Source organism: Pan troglodytes, chromosome 11 (genome assembly GCF_028858775.2).
Source record: "Pan troglodytes isolate AG18354 chromosome 11, NHGRI_mPanTro3-v2.0_pri, whole genome shotgun sequence".
In the NCBI taxonomy this organism is placed as follows: Eukaryota; Metazoa; Chordata; class Mammalia; order Primates; family Hominidae; genus Pan; species Pan troglodytes.
This window is the reverse complement of record NC_072409.2, coordinates 42,975,080-42,993,627: the sequence shown is the minus strand read 5'-3', so window position 1 is coordinate 42,993,627 and position 18,548 is coordinate 42,975,080. Positions and strand designations below refer to the sequence as shown.

The 18,548-nt window shown below is 47.2% G+C and overlaps 1 protein-coding gene across 1 annotated transcript in view; it reads right to left on the bottom strand.

Moving 5' to 3' along the window:
- PTCH1 (patched 1) overlaps nt 1-5,432 on the bottom strand; it is a 73,184-nt gene extending 67,752 nt beyond the window's left edge. The window contains exon 1 of the mRNA XM_016961227.4: nt 4,936-5,432. Coding sequence (XP_016816716.1) covers nt 4,936-4,938 — 3 coding nt within the window. The 5' untranslated portion in view covers nt 4,939-5,432. The remainder of the gene's footprint in view (nt 1-4,935) is intronic.
- Between the last annotated feature and the right edge of the window lie 13,116 nt (nt 5,433-18,548).

Here is an 18,548-nt window from a genome sequence, read left to right as displayed (position 1 = left end):
GCGGAAATTCAAAACTCAGACCGCTTAAGGAGCACGTGATTTTGTGAGTGCCTCAGGGAAGGGCTGCGGAAACTCGGAAGGCAGGCGGGCAGCATGCGAGGAAAATGACACTGAGTTGATAAAGAGCTCAGACGGCTCCACACATTGCCAGTTTCATCTTTGAGTACGATCCTGATGTTTATTAGGTTTGATAAATAGCACAAAACAGGAAAAGAGGTTTACTATTCTAGCTTTTCTTACTGAATGGTTATGCCGACACTTCAAGTCGAACCATTGTGTGTTTGCTTCTGGAAATTGCTTTTTAAAAACTGGGGGAGGGGGGTAGTACCCCTAGTTTTGCATGTTAGCCTTTTTATATTTCAAGCTTGCTGGAGGGCAAGGAACCATATAGCCAAAGACACGTTGCTATGTTTGTCTTTTCAAACTTCTCCACCACGTTTTGGCCCAAAACTATTAGTGTTTCGTCTCAATCTTTTACTAGAGGGATTTCAGTATAGCTTGTTTGGAAGAAGGAATTCTGGAAGGAAATGGTAAGCTGTGTGCCCGTAATGGATCCGCCTCACTCTCCGCACGCGGCTGCATGTCCTCTGGTTCCGGCGGCTGCCACATGCACGTCATTTCAGTGGCAAAGCCTCTTCCACTCAGGCCCATATCCCTTAGTTTGACTTAATTCCTAAACATTTTGAACATTGATCCCCGGAGCTTTCAGTGCCCTGAGCCCCCTCGCCCGCTGTTTGATGGGTTAACTTTTCAGCATCTCAGACAATGGTCCCGGCCTGTAAATTCTACCCGTGGGTTCCAGGACGCACTCCGGAGCCTGGGCTCTAACGAGCGCTATCTTAATCTCCCCACCCCCCACCCGCCGCTTCCCCTGTGGTCTGCTTTTTTCATACTTAGAGATGAATTACTTTGAGGATCTAATTGGCCTTGTTTCTGTAACGTTTTAAGAAAGGGAAGAGGAGCCAGTGTAAAAGCCTGCTCGACTTGGGTGGTCAGGGCTGAGGCTGCCCCCAATTTGCCTCATTGCTGATGCATGCGAGTGCGACATTCCCGCGATAATGTTGTTCCTAATCAATCTGCCCTTATTTACATTTGTAAGCATTGTCGGCTTTAATATGCATGCCCTGTGCAGGGGACTGCTGTGCCACACCGGGTTTGTTAACTTCAACTAACCACAAGGATTCCACAGATCTGAGATGTTGACTGGGGCAGCCAGACCTGCTAAGGTGTCCTCCGGGAAGACAGTCCCTTTAAATGGCCCTTCTGCCTCTGGCACCCCTTGTGACAGTTACCAAATAAAAATAAGTGAGAACTTGGGGCCTTATCAGCCAGCAGGAGTTGCCAGCCTTTATGAAGCAACAGCTGAGTGTTCCATTTCCCCTTTCCAAGTAAAGTTCATCTCAATGCATAAATTGTCATTTTGGTCTCCCAGTCATGATCCAAGACTTCTCATTGGAGTGTGTAGTTTTCAAAGCAGATGCCTTAAGCTCTCCGGATTCCCTCACATCTCCTCCCTTCTCTGTTCCAATACTACAAATATCCATGGGCACACCACACACATTTCAAAAATGACATCAGATTATCCAAATGATGACAACGAAATAAAACATCTGCCCTTTGTGTTGGGATGTTCCAATGGTAAGCAATTGTGGAAGCCAGACTTGGTGGAGTTATGAAAAACCACAGTGAGATTTAACTTTTCACTGGTTTCTCAGATCAAACCAAATGAGTCTTTAAAATCCAATGTAATTTGCCAAGTTTTGCAGAGTATAAATGAATAAAGGGGTTAATGTATTCCAGTAATTTGACCCTGGGGCCATTTATAATTTTGTCTACTGAGTTTAATACTCTTCCAGAAATACAAGGAATTGCAAACATGATTTTAAGTCCTACAGTATCTTTGTTGAGAGGGTCGGATGGAGAGAGGAATTGGGGATTTGATGCAATATTCTTTTACTGCATGGGGAGCCCAGGATACAGGATGTGAGTGATGGTCAAGGCAGGGCTTCAGCAGTTCCAAGCAGGTACCTTGAATATGAGTTGAGTCGACTCAACTCAAGTCAATGTGCCACCATCCACCACATTTTCTTGGCTCCCTAAGAATGCCTTACTATTTTCTCATTGGCAGCTTTTGTATATTCTTAAAAGGTGATGGTAGAAAATGAGTCTAAAAGGTTTCAGGGAAGTCGGGGGCGGGGTGGGGGGAGATTCAGCAGCTACAAAATTTAAAACTACTGGGCTTGACTCCCCTCCCCTACTCCCTTCCACCTTCTGTTTCCTCCCCTTATTTACCCCCTCCCCAGGCTGGAGGAAAGGGAACAGCTCTAGCCAACTTGTCAAAATAATGCTGCTAATTACCCCTGATCTCCTTTAATGGGAAGCTGCTCCTAACTCCACAAAGGAGTAAATGAGGGGTCTACAGCACAAACCCGGGAGCACTGGCATTTTTTGAGCTTACAGTGAGCTGGGGGTGGGGAAAGCGGCAGAGGGGAGTGTCCTGAGAAGGTCCCAGAAATCTCCACATTGATTACTCCAGGTTTAAATACTAGCTTGAAAGGGGAATTAGACTTTATGTATTGCCAAAAGCTATTGGTATTCTCTTGCTAAGCATGTCACCAACTGCTGAATGTTCAGAGCCTACTATGAACTTGAAAGAAAACAGAGCATTGACCCCTGCATTGATCCCTCTCTCTCCAAATACATTCTTACCCACATTGCTTTCCTCTCATGGATAGAGATGTATTCCTACAACACCCAGACTTTGAACATGTTTTGCATCCTTCCCTCTCCTCGCCTCTCCCTGTCTAATATATCTCTATCAAGCTTTGCGTTTGCTAGGAGGCACACCATTCATTTCAGTGATCTCTGCTATTGGGTCCTGCATGAAAAAGAAGCTGAGCAACATGATCCCTTTGACCCACTGCTGGAGCAACAAATTTATTAGAAATATAGGCATGAGAAATGAAAGGGAAGTAAAACAATTCCAGCTTATTGTGTGTCTTTCTTTCATACTGCTAATCCGGTTTACACATCACGCCTACACGTCTCAATAGGGCATTATACACTGTGGCAGAGGCTGGAGAAAATAAAAGGTGTGTGTGTGTGTGTGTGTGTGTGAGAGAGAGAGGAATGAGGATAAAAACGGGAGACATATTTTAATCCACATTGATTAACCTCATCAGTTTATCTATCTGTAGAAAGTTGAAGATAATTTGTAAAACAGCCTTTTTCTTTTCAGAAAATAATTCCAAATGGTTCTAAGTTTTGTTCAAATAGCTTCAAAGATTATGACTACTTTATAACCAGAAATTAGATACACCACTCACAGTGAGTTTGAAATGAAGCTAATACCCCAAATTGAGAATGGCGAGGCCTATTGATGTCTACCTTGATTCAACATTTTAATTGAAACAGATCATGGACTCAAAGGCATTTTATAGCCTTGTGGAAGGAAGCTGGGTGACAACTGGAACACACACAAACTCACAATCGAAAGCCCCTTGTTTTACAACTTGGGCACTCCATGCACCTGAGGCAACAATTTATCCGGAGTACCACCCAGAAATTTTAAGTTGCAATAACAAAGGATGACACCATAAAGCATTGTCTTTCTTTGTGGAGGCGATTAATTGCATGCTGAACTACTGTCGCCAATAAACACAGAAATAAATAAAAACCTAAAAGAAATGAACACACACAGAATGCTGAAAAAGGACTATTGTGGTAGTTCAAGACCTCAGTGATCCAATTATCAAATATTTAGAGCCACCCATTGTGGCTCTTTATTATTTATGTCTAGTTCTTTTGTATTTCTCCTCCCCAGGGAGGAAGAAAGGATAAAAAGGGAGGAAGACGGTCTTCTCTCCCAGGTGCAGGAAAACAGGTCTGTGGGTGTCTTCCACAGCCACCCACCCATATGGTTCTTCTTAGGTGATGGAAACAGATCAGTTTCCCTGAGAGTGTGCTCATCCACACGCTAGCATCATTTTAAACATGAACGTACTAAATACGTGGAGACACAGCGCATGTCACCCAGAGGCACAGTTTCTGGGGGTCTTGGGGTTCAGCGCTGGGCCCGGGCCTGTAAAGTGAGAATCGGTCCGGCCCGCCCCCGGGCTCCCCTGAGGCCGCACTCTGCACTCTAAGCACTGGGCTGGTCGCCCATCTCTGTAAGGGTGGCAGCCACCCAAGCGCCTGAATCGGTGGGCATAAGAGTCACACACACCACCTCTCTTACCCACCGCCCCTTCCAGAACTCCAAAAGCCTCTCTGGCCCTTTTCCCGCAGCATGGGAGGGGAGGTGGGTAAGGTGCGTCTCTTCTAGCCCGGGTGTCCCGCACCCCTAGGCGTGCGTGCGGGCTCGAGAGCGGGTCTGCGGGGCGCGAGCGTGCCCTTCCCTGCGGCTGCGGCTGCTCCCGCGAGCTGGCGGCAGCGGCTTCCGCGCGCGCGCTCTGAGCCCCCTCCCCTCGGCGCTGTCACTCTCCGCACCAGCCCTTCCATCACCAGCTCTGCCTCCGCTGGCGAGTCAGTAGCCACCACCAGGCTGATGAGCGGAAGCCAAGGTGGCGACCCTTTCAGGCGTGAAAATGGGAGCTCCGGCGACCCCCTCCGTGAGAATTCCCCCCGGAGCCGTTCCTCAGCCGGGGCCCGCCGCGGCCAGCCCCCTCCCCGCCACGCGGGGCTGGCCTCGGGGGCGGGGGCCCGGGCGTGCGAGCGAGCGTGGAGGCGCGGGACCCGCGCTCCCGCGCCCAGGCGGCGCAGCCCACCCGGCCCCACGGCCCCTGCGCGCGGCCCGCCCCTCCTGCCCGGCGCTCGGGGCTCGCTCCTCCGTCCGCCGCGCGGGGCGTCCCGCGTCCCCGTGTCCCCGCGCCGCCCGAGGAGCACGGCGCGCGAGGGCGAGGTGGCGTCGGCGGCCGCCGCGCTGGCTGCACTCACCATAGCCGGCCGTCAACCCCTGCTCGGAGCGCGGGTGCCGATGGCGCGGACGCTGGGCTTGGATTTCACATCAATTCCTTTTTTTTCCCTGGCCCCCCTTTCCTCGTCCTCCGCTCCTCCGTCTTCTCCCAGTCTTCCCTCGTCTCCCCCTTGCCTTGTCGCTGCGGGTCTCTTTGTCTCCCCTGTCGTCTTTTTCTTCTCCTCCGTTTTCTTCTTCTTCTCCTCCTCCGTCTTTACAAAAGGAACGGAAAGTGTAAAAACCCCGGCGCGCTGGGCCGCCGGAGGCTTTCGGCGGAGTGCAGCGCGGACTCACAATTACAAGCCTGTTTCTATTAAGCAGTTCCATGGCCCTCGGCGTGGGTGGTCTGCCGCGCCATAGGCAGGACCTGTCAGGGTCACGTGACGGATCCGAAAACTTTACCCCTTTACAATAAACTCAAGGAAAGCAAAGTAAACTCGAGGAACGTGCTATCAGCACAGCCCTCCTGGGTAAACAGGCGCTCCCCTCCCCGCCTTCCTGGGAGGCGCCCTGCCCGGCGAGCTCCCGCGAACCTAGCCACCCTCTCCCCGCCCCCCGCGGCCGTGTTTGCTGGGGGCCGCCGGGCTGGGGGTCTCCGCGCGCTCCCGCGGCTTCTCCACCTTGTGCTCGGCTCCCCCGCCCCCGCAAACATTATTTGCTAACATTTGGCCATCTTGTCCCAATGCCGGTCGGGGGAGGTGTGGGGAAGCAAGGAAGCTCCTTTTAGCATCCTCAGCGCTCCGGGAAGTGGGGGGTTCCCAGAGGACTGCAGAAGAACACCACCTTTCATGCTTGCATTCTCAAAGGCTTTCCTTCTCGCATTCCCACGGAAGCGCGGAAAAGCTGGGAGCCTTCTAGATGACAGGCCTACGGGCCGCCAGGGAGGCGGGGAGCAGGAAAACCGGACAGATCACAGCGCCTTCCCGGGGAAATTTCAGCACGAGATGTGTGCGGATTCCTGTCGGTCCCTCGGAAGCCGTTTCTTCTGAAAGAGACCAAGGTGGCGTCCCTTGGAAACCAAGATTGGTAGCTGGTCCGAAGAATCACGGATTGACATTTGCTCCCTTTCTCTTCTGATTCCTGTGGTTTCTGGGGTATGCCACCCAAATGCTCCCACCTACTGTGCCGTCCTGTGCCAGGCGGCCTTGGGTGACTGGCCTAAACCTAGGAGCTGGTGGGTCGCGCTGATAACCCTGCTCTCGCTCAAGACTGAAGCGTTCTATTCGGGAGCGCCCCCGCTACAATGTCTGACATTTTATCTGCTCAACCCCGCCGCTGGTAGACGGTGTTTCACACGCTGCGTCTTTAAATGGGCCACATTATGAATAAAGATGAATTACAGATACAAGGGCAGGGTAGAGGGAGTGAGAACATTTACTGCAGCTCTGAAGAGCTGACTAGCTGGTCTTGAAATAAAGCCAGACTCTTCTCACTTCATTCTGGGCTGACAGTGTGATTAGGTGTGTGTGTGTTGGGGGCGGGGGGGGGGGGGGGGGGGGCGGGGCGGGGGTAGAAGAGGTGCCCCATGTGTTATTAAATAATAATAATCATCCTAGGAGTTTTGGGATCTCCCTCCCACAAAGATGACATAGCCATTCTTGAGCAGAGTCATTTGAGTTTCCAGAATGTATGTGTTTGAGACACGTTAAGTAATTAAGCATTAGAAGGGGGGCAGCCCTGTGAATTTGGCTGGTCCAGAAGGTCATTTTCATACCAGTGACTTCAGTCAAAAATGGACTCAAATGCATATTGGCTGACCATGGATTCTAAAAGTCACAATAGTTGTAACAACAACAACAACGAAAAACCCAACATTTCCCTTCGAAACACTTCCCCCTGTCTTTTGGTGTCATATCAAAGGGCCCTGTTTATCTATAAATGTGAGTGGGGTTACGAACAGGAAGGTATACATAATCTCCAAATAGAGGGGTCTAGAATATGAGGGAGAAAGGGGGATAAGAAAAAAGAGAAACAGCTGACAAAGGGCATTTAAATGGCCCACAATATACAGTTGCTAGGAAAATTCCAGCAGAACTTGAGGAGTTTGCTTTTTCTAGTTAAAATGAAGACCCTCATGGAAGCACACTTGGCTACATGCTCCTGCTGAGTGGTGGCCAAGGCTGATACTCAAGAGTGGACACTAGTTTTGTGTGGCCTAGGACTTAGGCAGCTTTCAGAGTGAAGGGGGAGGGGGGAGCTTCTTTAGCAACTCAAAACTGCAAACACAAAATTAAGTACAGGGCCTTGAAGTGGCCTGGGCAGGGAGGAGCCCTAAAGCTACCTGGGCTTCTAGGAAATCGCCTTTGTTGAGTGTGCAGACAGGAGGACGACAGAACTACCCAGTCTTTGTGGTCCTGGTGGTCTACGCTGTCCCTTAGTTAGGACTGAATGTGTTCATATGAGTCTTATCTTAGTCCAAGGCTTTACAATTGGGAGCAAAGACAAGTTTGTTTTGTACAAGAGTGTAAGTACTTAGAGTTGGGCAGGAGTGGCATAATGAGGCAGGGAGTAGAAAATCTGGTGTTAAAACGTACAAGTATAGGAAGGAGGGAAGCCGCTTGAAATGTTCTCTCTTGTAGAATGTAAAAAGTTCCTCTTCAAAGTTTCCCCTTCCCTTCTTGTTAAAGAATAAATCATAAGTGTTAAAAATAATAGTTTCTTTTAAAAACTAACTTCCTTCAAGCCTCCTTGCTTTGTGCTAATAACTCTTTGTTAAGCCCTGTCGTATGTAGCTGTTAAACATGCTCACAGGCACATAGTACATTCTATGTCCTTGTACCGTAACCAAGATATTTATGCTGGACATGCTCACAGGCAAGTTCCAGCTGGCAGCCTATGGCCCTTCCCTGTATGGCACAAGCAACTTCCTGTTTTCCTTTGTCTTTCCATTACTTTTACCTATTTAGAAAAGTTTTAAACTGTTAGCCAATCTGGTTTTAGTTTAGATTGTGAGGTCTGGCTCCAGCCAATGGAGACAGGACACAGTCTCAGGGACAAACTATGTAAGGGATAAAAATTGCTTCCCTCCTTTGTTCAGGTGTGCTGTCACATTGTTTCATCTCCAATGAGCACCCTTTCTGCAGAAAGTAATAATGGCCTTGCTGAGAGAATTAAATTTATGTTCGAGTGCTGTTTCTTTGCAGCACCAGGGAACAAGCATTCTGTTTCTAAATAAACATTTTCCATGTAACGTCTCCCAAAAGCAACCTGTCTGTCTTTTCCTTCCTTTGAAATCAATCTTCGCAGATTATGTCAGTGCTGTGCCTCTCTTCTCTCCACTCTCAGATGCTAGAAGCATTAAGTCAATGATATAGGTTCTGGTTGGGGGTCAGGGACTCAACACCCTTATGTGTTACCTTCTAGTGGTTCTCTGAGACTCCCACCAGGGTGGGCCCTCTCTCATCAAACAGCTGCCTCCACACTTCTAAAGTTGCTTATGTCTCCCCACTTCCCAAAAACCAGCTCCAGTGCTGCCCAATCTAAGTCAATTGGCATGGAGGTGTTAATGGCACACAAGGCTACCAGACAACACTCAGCTCCAAGTCTTCCCAGTCTGATAAGCCAATTGGCATCAAGGTATTAATGGCTGATGAGGCTACTAGACAATACTTTTGCTGGTTAACTTGGACTTTTAGAGCCATACACAGAAGAATAATTCCAAAGTTGAAGATTTCAGGGCAGGGCCAGATGGAGATTTAGGGGGCATTGGAAGACAGGACAATAGGACTTTTGAAACAGGCCTGAAACCGACTGAAAACAGACCACAATGAGTATGCATAGGCGAGGTTGTCTTTCTGAATATTGTTGCTACTGGAGATACAGTGTTACTCTTTGTTTTTGTTTTTGTTTTTTGAGATGGAGTCTCGCTCTGTCACCAGGCTGGAGTGCAGTGGCACAATCTTGGCTCACTGCAACCTTCACCTCCCGGGTTCAAGCAATTCTCAGCCTCTCGAGTAACTGGGATTACAGGCACACACCGCCACACCAGCTAATTTTTGTATTTTTAGTAGAGATGAGGTTTCACCATGTTGGCCAGGATGGTCTTGATCTCCTGACCTTGTGATCCGCCCACCTTGGCCTTCCAAAGTGCTGGAATTACAGGTCTGAGCCACCGTGCCTGGCCCAGTGTTACTCTTGTACCATCAACATACACACTTATACACACACTTGCACATGCATACATGTGTTCACACATTCTTCATTTTAAGCTCCCCTCTTCTCTGGCTCCCAATAAAAATGGGTGCCTAAGAGTTTCCATTCATCTCCTCCCTCACGGTAACCTCCAGCAATTGGAAGGCTTTCAAATGAGTAATTGAGGGTTCAGAAGAAACATTTGCCCACATTTAAGGAGCTCTCCACCTCAAGATGAATGCTGCTCTTGCACATGGTCAGTGGCCATACCACACTGGCCACACCTTAGGCGTGGTCAGTCTTTGATTCTGGATCAGACAGATCCTCACAAGCTTTCATAAAAGTACTCTTGCTCAATGTGGGGATTTCAATTCTAAAATGACTGCCCCCCCTCACTCCCTATCCTGGCCTCTTCCTTGTGGGAGGATATTCACAAGCCAAATCAACTCTCAGAATTAGGGCTTTGGGGACTGGAGAGGTAAGAAATATTTAAAGGTGTTTGTTACAACATAGAATTAGACCCAATGAACAATTGAAGATAACTTGAGTTGAAACAAAGGAATTGTTTAAATACAAACAACAAAAAGAAAGAAAATAGGATTGCAAAACAGAAAAGGCGATGATGTTGTATGAATAGAAACACCAGAACATACAGCTTGGAAACAGAGGGGGTGGAGTAAAACCTGGAATACTATGGAATACAGGCTTTGTCGGACCCCATTGCTGAGGAGTAGGAAGGCAGTTGGAGGTGTTCGAAAAATCAGATGATAATTTCAGGACAAGAAGAAACAGAGAGATAGATACCTGTGGAACTCTCACCTCAAAAAACAATACTTACTCAAGTTGCTCTTCCTCCAACAGAGGTACACATACAAACTGACTCCTATTCATCCAGTGATGACCTTCCCATATGTAGAAGACCTGCAGGGGCAGCCTTGTAAACGAAGAACGTGCTGAGAAAATGAAATGCCAAGGGGCCTGGTCAACTGTGGGAGGCAGGTGTGGCCAGGGTGGCTGGTGGTGAGGGTGATGGGTCAGTGCCGGGAGACATAGCCCACTGCGATCAAGTAGGTTCCCAAAATTTATCATGAGGATCTACCTGGACCTAAGAGGCCCTGAATAAAGAGATTAAATGTCGTGAATATGAATGACAGCCTCCATCTGATGAAAGTTGCTGCTTACACATTCTGCATTGTTGCAACTAGGCATTCATCACTTGTTTCCATTGAGATTGGTGGCAGAAGGTGCAGAACTGAATTATGTTACGTGATTGAAAATTTGGAGGGGTGAGTCAAAGTTTATATCCACTCCATTTGTGAAAGAAGTTGTGTAAAGCAGACTCCTAAAAAGGGAGCAAGTTTGAGCCATGTGGGAGAAGCTGAGCCTCCAACAGTCCTTTCATTAGGCTGTGCCCTGGGGGACACCCAGCCAGCCATCTGCGGGATCAGTTGGTGGCTCTGAAGATCGTTCTCACATATATCCAGACAGTGGCATTCCTTGTGTTTGTGAGGTGGAAAGGATGTGTTACCAGCTGTTGACTGAGGCCGGTTTCTTGTAGTGTGGGAGGTGGGAGCTTGGGTCTGGGCTGGCCCTGCCCTGCCATCCATATCCCAGGCTCAGTGCCTTCTTCTCTACCTGTGTGAGTTTGCTGGGGCTGCCATAGCAAAATCCCATAGACTAGGAGGCTTACACGCAGATACTGAATTTTCCTCACAGTTCTGGAGGCTGGAAGTCTAAGAATAAGGTGTCGGCAGGGTTGGGTTCTCCTGAGGCCTCTCTCCTTGTGCCCTTGCTTGATCTTCTATGGGTGTCTGTGTTGAAATTTCTTTTCTTTTTTTTTTTTTTCTTTTTTGAGTCAGGGTCTCACTTGGTTGCCCAGGCTGGAGTGCAATGGCACGATCATAGCTCACTGAAGCCTTGAACTCCTGGGCTCAAGTGAACCTCCTGCCTCAGCCTTGTGAGTAGCTGGGACTATAGGCATGTGACACCACACCTAGCTAATGTTTTAAATTTTTCATATAGATGAGGTCTGGCCATGGTGCCTAGGCCGATCTCAAACTTCTAGCCTTAAGCGATCCTCTTACCTTGGCCTCCCAAAGTTCTGGGATTACCGGCATTAGACCCCACACTCAGCCCTCAAATGTCCTCTTCTTACAAGGACACTGGTCATATTGGATTAGGATCCAACTTAATGACCTCATGTTAGCTTAATTACCTCTTTAAAGACCCAGTCTCCAAATACAGTCGCATTCTGAGGCACTAGCAGTTAAGACTTCAACAGAAGGATTTTGAGGGCACACAGTTCAGCCCACAACAGCAACCAAAGGTTGAAAAGATCTGGCTTGCATCTGAAAGGCAAGTTCATTTCTCGGCTCTGTGTTTGGAGGGGGGCTCCGGGTAGACTGGAGCTGGGTCCTTCCTGGCATCCAGTGCTGAGAGGACCTGACCCACCCCCTCTCAGAGACCTGTCTAAACCTCCACAAAACAGACACTAGCTGACACATTTTCTAAGAATGTTGGTGGTCTAAGAAAATGGCTTTAGGCACCCAGCAGAATTTCCCCCAACCCTCAACCACAAAGAATGAACACTGCTAGGCTAATTACAAATCTGTCTTCTTTATTTATAGCAGCAAGTCCCCTAAGGCAGTCGTTTCCAAGGCTGCTGTTCATCAGAATCACCTGGGGAGTTTAAAAACAAAGAAACAAAAATAGATTCTTTGACCCCATCCTGGAACTGTAGAATCAACTTCTCAGCCCTGGGGAATCAGTATTTTTAAAAATAATCCCCCTAAAGCAAGTGATATGGTTTGGCTGTGTCCCCACCCAAATCTCATCTTGAATTGTAGCTCCTATGATTCCCACGACCCGGTGGGAGATAATTGAATCAAGGGGGTGAGTCTTTCCCGTGCTGTTCTCATGGTAGTGAATAAATCTCACCAGATCTGATGGGTTTTATAAAGGCAAGTTTCCCTGCACATGCTCTTGCCTGCCACCATGTAAGATGTGACTTTGCTTCTCATTTGCCTTCTGCCATGATTGTGAGGCCTCCCCAGCCATGTGGAACTGTGACTCAATTAAACCTATTTCTTTTATAAATTACCCAGTCTCAGGTATGTCTTTATTAGCAGAGTGAGAACAGACTACTACAGCAAGTGCAGTAAAATGCTAATGGTAGGATCTAGGAGTGGGTATACGGTGTTCACTGAAAAATTCTTCCGACTTTGCTGTATGTTTGAAATTTTTCTTTTTTCTTTTCTCTCTCTCTCTTTTTTTTTTGAGATGGAGTCCCGCTCTGTTGCCCAGGCTGGAGTGCAGTGGCATGATCTCAGCTCACTGCAACCTCCGCCTCCTGGGTTCAAGCGATTCTCCTGCCTCAGCGTCCTGAGTAACTGGGATTACAGGTGCATGCCACCAAACCTGGCTAATTTTTGTATTTTTAGTAGAGACGGGGTTTCAACATGTTGGTCAGGCTGGTCTCGAACTGACCTTGTGATCCACCCACCTTGGCCTCCCAAAGTGATGGAATTACAGGTGTGACTCACAGCACCCGGCCTGAAATTTTTCATAATAAAATGACAAAAAGAAAATAAAAGGATACCTGAATTATTCTGCTGTGCAACTGGATTTGAGGACCTAAGGGACACTTGGTTATTTGGTGAATATCTTCTTGATGCTGTTCTCTGTTACAGCATTTGTCACATTACATTATTGCTGTTCATTCACCAAATACAAGGTTTGTGAGCTTTTAAATGCATCATCCTCTGCTAGGTGATGGGAATTTGGGAACAAAAAGGCTATTTTCTTTTAAAATACTGTGAAATACCATTTTATCCCCATCAGATTGTCAAAATTGAGAAGTCTGACTGCAGCAAAGATGAGCAAGATTGTGAAACAATGGAAACGTTTGCGCATGACTTCCTTGAGCATAGATTGGTTTAATCACTTCTGGAAAACAACTTGGGATTCTCTGGAAAGGTTGAATTCCCCTTCTAGGGGTCCCTCCAAGAGAAAACTGTTCTCCCTGGGGCTCAGGAGATGCACACCAGAATGTCCACAGCACCACTGCTTGTAGAAACATAAAACTGGATATGACCACAATGTGCATCAGCGTAGAAAACATAAACAGTAGAGAATTTCTGCAATGCAATTCTACAAAGAAGTGAAAAGCAACAAGCCACAGCCACCTTACAGCAACACAGATGAACCGCACAAACATAATCTTGGGTGAAATACCTAGGTCAGAAGCAAGTGTCATAAGAATGCATTCATGGCCAGGCACGCTGGCTCACGCCTGTAATCCCAGCACTTTGGGAGGCTGAGGTGGGTGGATCACGAGGTCAAGAGATCGAGACCATCCTGGCCAACATGGTAAAACCCCGTCTCTACTAATACAAAAATTATCTGGGCATGGTGGCGCGTGCCTGTAGTCCCAGATACTCGGGAGGCTGAGGCAGGGGAATTACTTGAACCTGGGAGACGGAGCTTGCAGTGAGCAGAGATCTGGCCACTGCACTCCAGCCTGGGCAACAGAGCGAGACTCTGTCTCAAAAACAAACAAACAAACAAACAAACAAAAAACCAGAATGCATTCATAAATTCCATTTGTATAGAGTAATACTTATTTTAAAAAGGGAGTGAAAAACCCATTCAGGGAAGCAGTTACGTCTTGGAATGCAGGAGGTGAAGGGAGGAGAAGCTCCTTTAAGTATTTATTTTATTATTGTTCTTTAAAATGTGCATACAGGTGATAACACTTTTTATCGTATGTTCTGTTTCATACATTTTTATTTTAAATATGCCATCCTAGTCCCGGATCAATGCAGAGTCCGGTGGGGAGTGAAGGAGTGAAGGAGAACATGAAACTATACTTTGAGAAAGGCGGAGGCCGCCGCACACAGAAAATACCGTGGGAGCTCAGTGGGAAGTTTGCCTGGGTCCTGACTCCTGAGACTGCATGAAGTGGGGAGGGGCTTGCTGGGGAAGAGGAGGAGGGGCTACTGACCAGGTCAAAGGGAGAGACAAGGCCGGGCGCGGTAGGAGGCCGAGGCGGCCGGATCATGAGGTCAGGAGATCGAGACCATCCTGGCTAACACGGTGAAACACCGTCTCTACTAAAAATACAAAAAATTAGCCGGGCGTGGTGGTGGGCGCCTGTAGTCCCAGCTACTCGAGAGGATGAGGCAGGAGAATCGCTTGAACCAGGGAGGCGGAGCTTGCAGTGAGCCGAGATCACACCACTGCACTCCAGCCTGCATGACAATGTGAGACTCTGTCTCAAAACAAACAAACAAAACAAAAAACGAGACAAGGGCATTTCCCCGGGACAGGCGGTGAGAGTGGGGAGTATCCAGAATACAGCCCCTTCCTTGGCCCCAGGCCCTGGCGTCGGGAGTAACTGACTTCATGCTTACTGCATATCAACTCACCAACCTTAGTATAGTCTAGAAACCCACGCAGTCTCCTCCAAGGGAACGAGGAAAGCCCATTCCTGTAGAGATTTAAGCCATACAAAGCTTAATGTTAGAAAATGTGCAAATGCAATGTTACTTTATGAGCCCCAACGTGGGTTTTTAAAAATCTGCATATTTAGGCGGAGGCGGGTGGATCAGCTGAGGTCAGGAGTTTGAGACCAGCCTGGCCAACATGGCAAAACCCTGTCTCTACCAAAAATACAAATATTAGCTGGGCGTGGTGGTGGGCGCCTGTGATCCCAACTACCCAACAGACAGAGGCAGGAGAATCGCTTGAACCCAGGAGGCAGAGGTTGCAGTGAGCCGAGATGGCGACATTGCACTCCAGCCTGGGCAACAGAGTGAGAATCCATCTCAAAAAAAAAAAAAAAAAAAAAAAATATGCATATATAAGTCAACCCTTTAATGGGGTCATTTTATAATGACATTGCAGTGGTGCCTTGTGTATAAGGCAATGTTACTTATTTACTACAAATACTAGAAGGAGTTATAAATGTATATGGTAGTGAAAACCCATAAAATTGTGACCTTAACTCTCTCGTCAATTGGCACATCAATAGGAAGTTTTATGATGAAGTCACGTAAAGTGACAGACTTCTTCAGAAATATTCAGTTACAGATAGCATTGGCCAGGAGGAAGCAAAGGAGAAGGTGGCTCACACATTGCAGCTCGTTATTTGCTTATACAGGTGAACACTTCTGTTTAAGCTTTGTGATTTGAAACAGCCACCCACCCACCCTCACGGATAGTCCCATTCATTTCTGTGACCCCTTCTGACCATGCAGACATGCACGCCTTCCCAGCCCCACTTATGCAGACATACAATTCTATTTGGCTCCCCTAATCACTTCTTAACACCCTCTCTTCTAGAGTTTCTAGTGCTTTCCAACTTTTTATGTCATGGTACACGTAGAAAGAATAATAATATTGCTATGCACACTGGAATAAACTGGAAGAGGTTTGAAGCACTTATCTATGGGGGGATTTAGTAGATAATTTATATCTTTTATATTATAAAGTTTTTAAAGATGCAAAGCATTAGAAAAAATGTTAAATATGAAATTCATATTAAACTTCCAAATAAAAGCTTTTCAAGTCTTTGATTGAGAACCCTAAACTTCCTTCCATGAATATCAATTTTTTAATGCCTAAAATGGCAGCATGCAGTCTCTGAGTATGACTTTAATAACGAATGGATTTCTAGTTTTCCATGTACATTTGTTTCTCAGGACTTCCATAATAAAGAACCAGTCACTAGTGGCTTAAAGGAAATATATTCTCTCACAGTTCTGCAGGCAAGAAATCTGAAATCAAGGTGTTGCCAGAGTTAGTTTCTTCTGAGGGCTCCAAGGGGGGATCTATTCCAGGCTGCTCTCCTAACTTCTGGTGACCGCTGTTGATGGTTGGTGTTCCTCGGCTTGTAGATGTTCTCCAGTCTCCATCTCTGTCTTCACATGGAGCTCTCCCTGTGTGTCCCCACCTCTTCATATTAGGGCATCAATCTTCCTGGATTAGGAACCCACCTACTCCAGTGTGACCTCACCTTAACTGATTACATCTGCCACAACCCTATTTTCAAGTAAAGTCATATCCTGAAGTGCAGAGGGTTAGGACTTCAACATTTCTTTTTTGGCGGACACAAGTCAACACATAACACCACGGAACTTTTTCAAAGCAAGCATTTCAAAATAACAGTGAGGTTCTAATTTGGTCTGACCTGCACTCACAGAGTTCTGGGGAAAGCTGCCCTGTGGCTGGAGATGCTGCCCCAGGGGCTCCAGCCATCTCACCGGCAGGACTGCCCTGACATTCATCGATGGAGTGCTCGCATCCTGCAGCTCCTGGTGGCAAGCTTCTCTTGGCCTCTGTTGCCCTACTTCTCTGACTATTCCTTCCAATCTCTCCACTGGTTCCTGTTCTTCCACCTACTCCTTCAAATTGGGTGTTTCTGAGGTCCCAGCGCTGCCTCATTTCCTTCTGCTGACTTATTGTTTACTCTTGAGGCTGGACGGTAAGCCCACTGTTACCCACGTCTCGTCCCAGCTGTCTACCCTGAGCTTCAGATCTATGGGGGATCTGACATGTCCCTGCCCCGCCTCCTCCACCTGAATTCAGGATCACGTCTTCACACCCCACACCTGCTCTTCTGACTCAATTAATGGCTCTTCCCATCACAAGATACACAGCCAGCAATTCTGCAGCACCGTTGACAGCTCCTGCTCTGTTCCCAAAGGAGTTTGTCAGGCACCATGTCCACATTCTCAGGGGTGTTTTGCAAGGCCCCTGGTAAGTTTGTTTGTTGCATTCCTCTCCAGCGTATCTCCACACCCTGCCACTCTTCCTTAGTGAAGAAACAGAATGACGTGCAGTTTTATGACTTTCTCACTCTCCCACACCTGTTCGTTGTCCTTCCCTTCACCTACTTCCTGCATCTTCTACTTTACACGTATCCTTTAAGATGCACATGGCTCAAATGCCACTTCATCAGTGCATATGGGGGCTCATCAACTCTACATGAGAGAGTCAGAGGGACTTCACAAATGAGGCTTTCTCTTATCACATTTAAATCTCTAATGTATTAGTAGTCATTTAGGTGTTAAAGTCTAGAGAAGTGGCCGGGCGCAGTGGTTCACGACTGTAATCCCAGCACTTTGGGAGGCTGAGGCAGGCAGATTGCCTAAGGTCTGGAGTTTGAGACCCGCCTGGCCAGTATGGTGAAACCCCATCTCTACTAAAAATACAAAAATTAGCTGGGCATGGTGGCAGGCGCTTGTAATCCCAGCTACTTGGGAAGCTGAAGCAGGAGAATCACTTGGACCTGGGAGGCGGAGGTTGCAGTGAGCCGAGATCACGCCACTGCATTCCAGCCTGGGCAACAGGAGGAGACTCCATCTCAAAAAAAAAAAAAAAAAAAAAGTCTAGAGAAGTGGTTCTCAGAATGTGGTCCCTGGAGCAGCAGCAGCAGCAGCCTCACTTGGGAACTTGTTAGAAATGCAAATTCTCAGCACCCACCCCCGCCAAGATCTATTGAGTCAGAATCTCTGGGAGTGGGGCCCAGCAATCTGTGTGAGTTCTCCAGGTGATTCTGGTGCCTGCTCCAATTTGAGAACCACTAGTCTCCATCTGGCATAAGGAGAAAGGGGAGATGGAATTGCATTGTGAATGCAGCCACTGTAGCTAGCGGATGGGGCTTCCCTTAGCCAAGCCCTTGTCTCTCCCAGCTGCAGTCAGTCACCTGACTCACACATAGCCTGAGACAGGTTCCTTTCCCATCAGGAAGACCATCAGATGCCCTCTGAATGGGATAGAAATTGGTCTTAGTATCAGGAAGTTGGCACTGATGGCCCAGACCTTGCATTTGTTTTTCTCGTCTTACTGCTAGGTCTTTTCTCCTTTTAAATGAGTGATCTTTTGATCCACTGCCTTGCCTGACTTCTCATTCAACAGCCAATTAGCCAGCATCATGTAGCTACCTCCCCAAAATTCAAAATTCCGTGTCACCAAAACTGGCTGTATTTCCTTACCCCAAACTATTCACATGTATTCAGTCCTCCTTCATTCTATTTGTCTTCCTCTAAGGACCTAGAGACAGATTCTCTAGACAGCCTGAATTCATGCTTATCCTCCAGGTTACTTTTAGAGTTTTGTCTGGCTATTCCTAGCCATAAGGAAAGTCAAATAGTTGAGTCAATGGAATAGAGAACACAGAAATAGATCCTAGTAAATACAGGAATGTAATATCCGACAAGGGAGATAATTTAATTCAGTGAGAATTAAATTCATTCACACTTTCATTTTCTTGAGCTACTTTATAACTGCAAGTCATAGAAAATGGATAGTAACACAAATGATTCTTGTCTATAAAAATGCAAAAATATTCTAGTGAAACAAAACTGATTATTTTGGTGTACAGTGACCAGTTTTGCCAGTTTTTGCATCCACTTGTAAATTCATTTCAACACTTCCTTATCAGACCATCAGTATGATACTT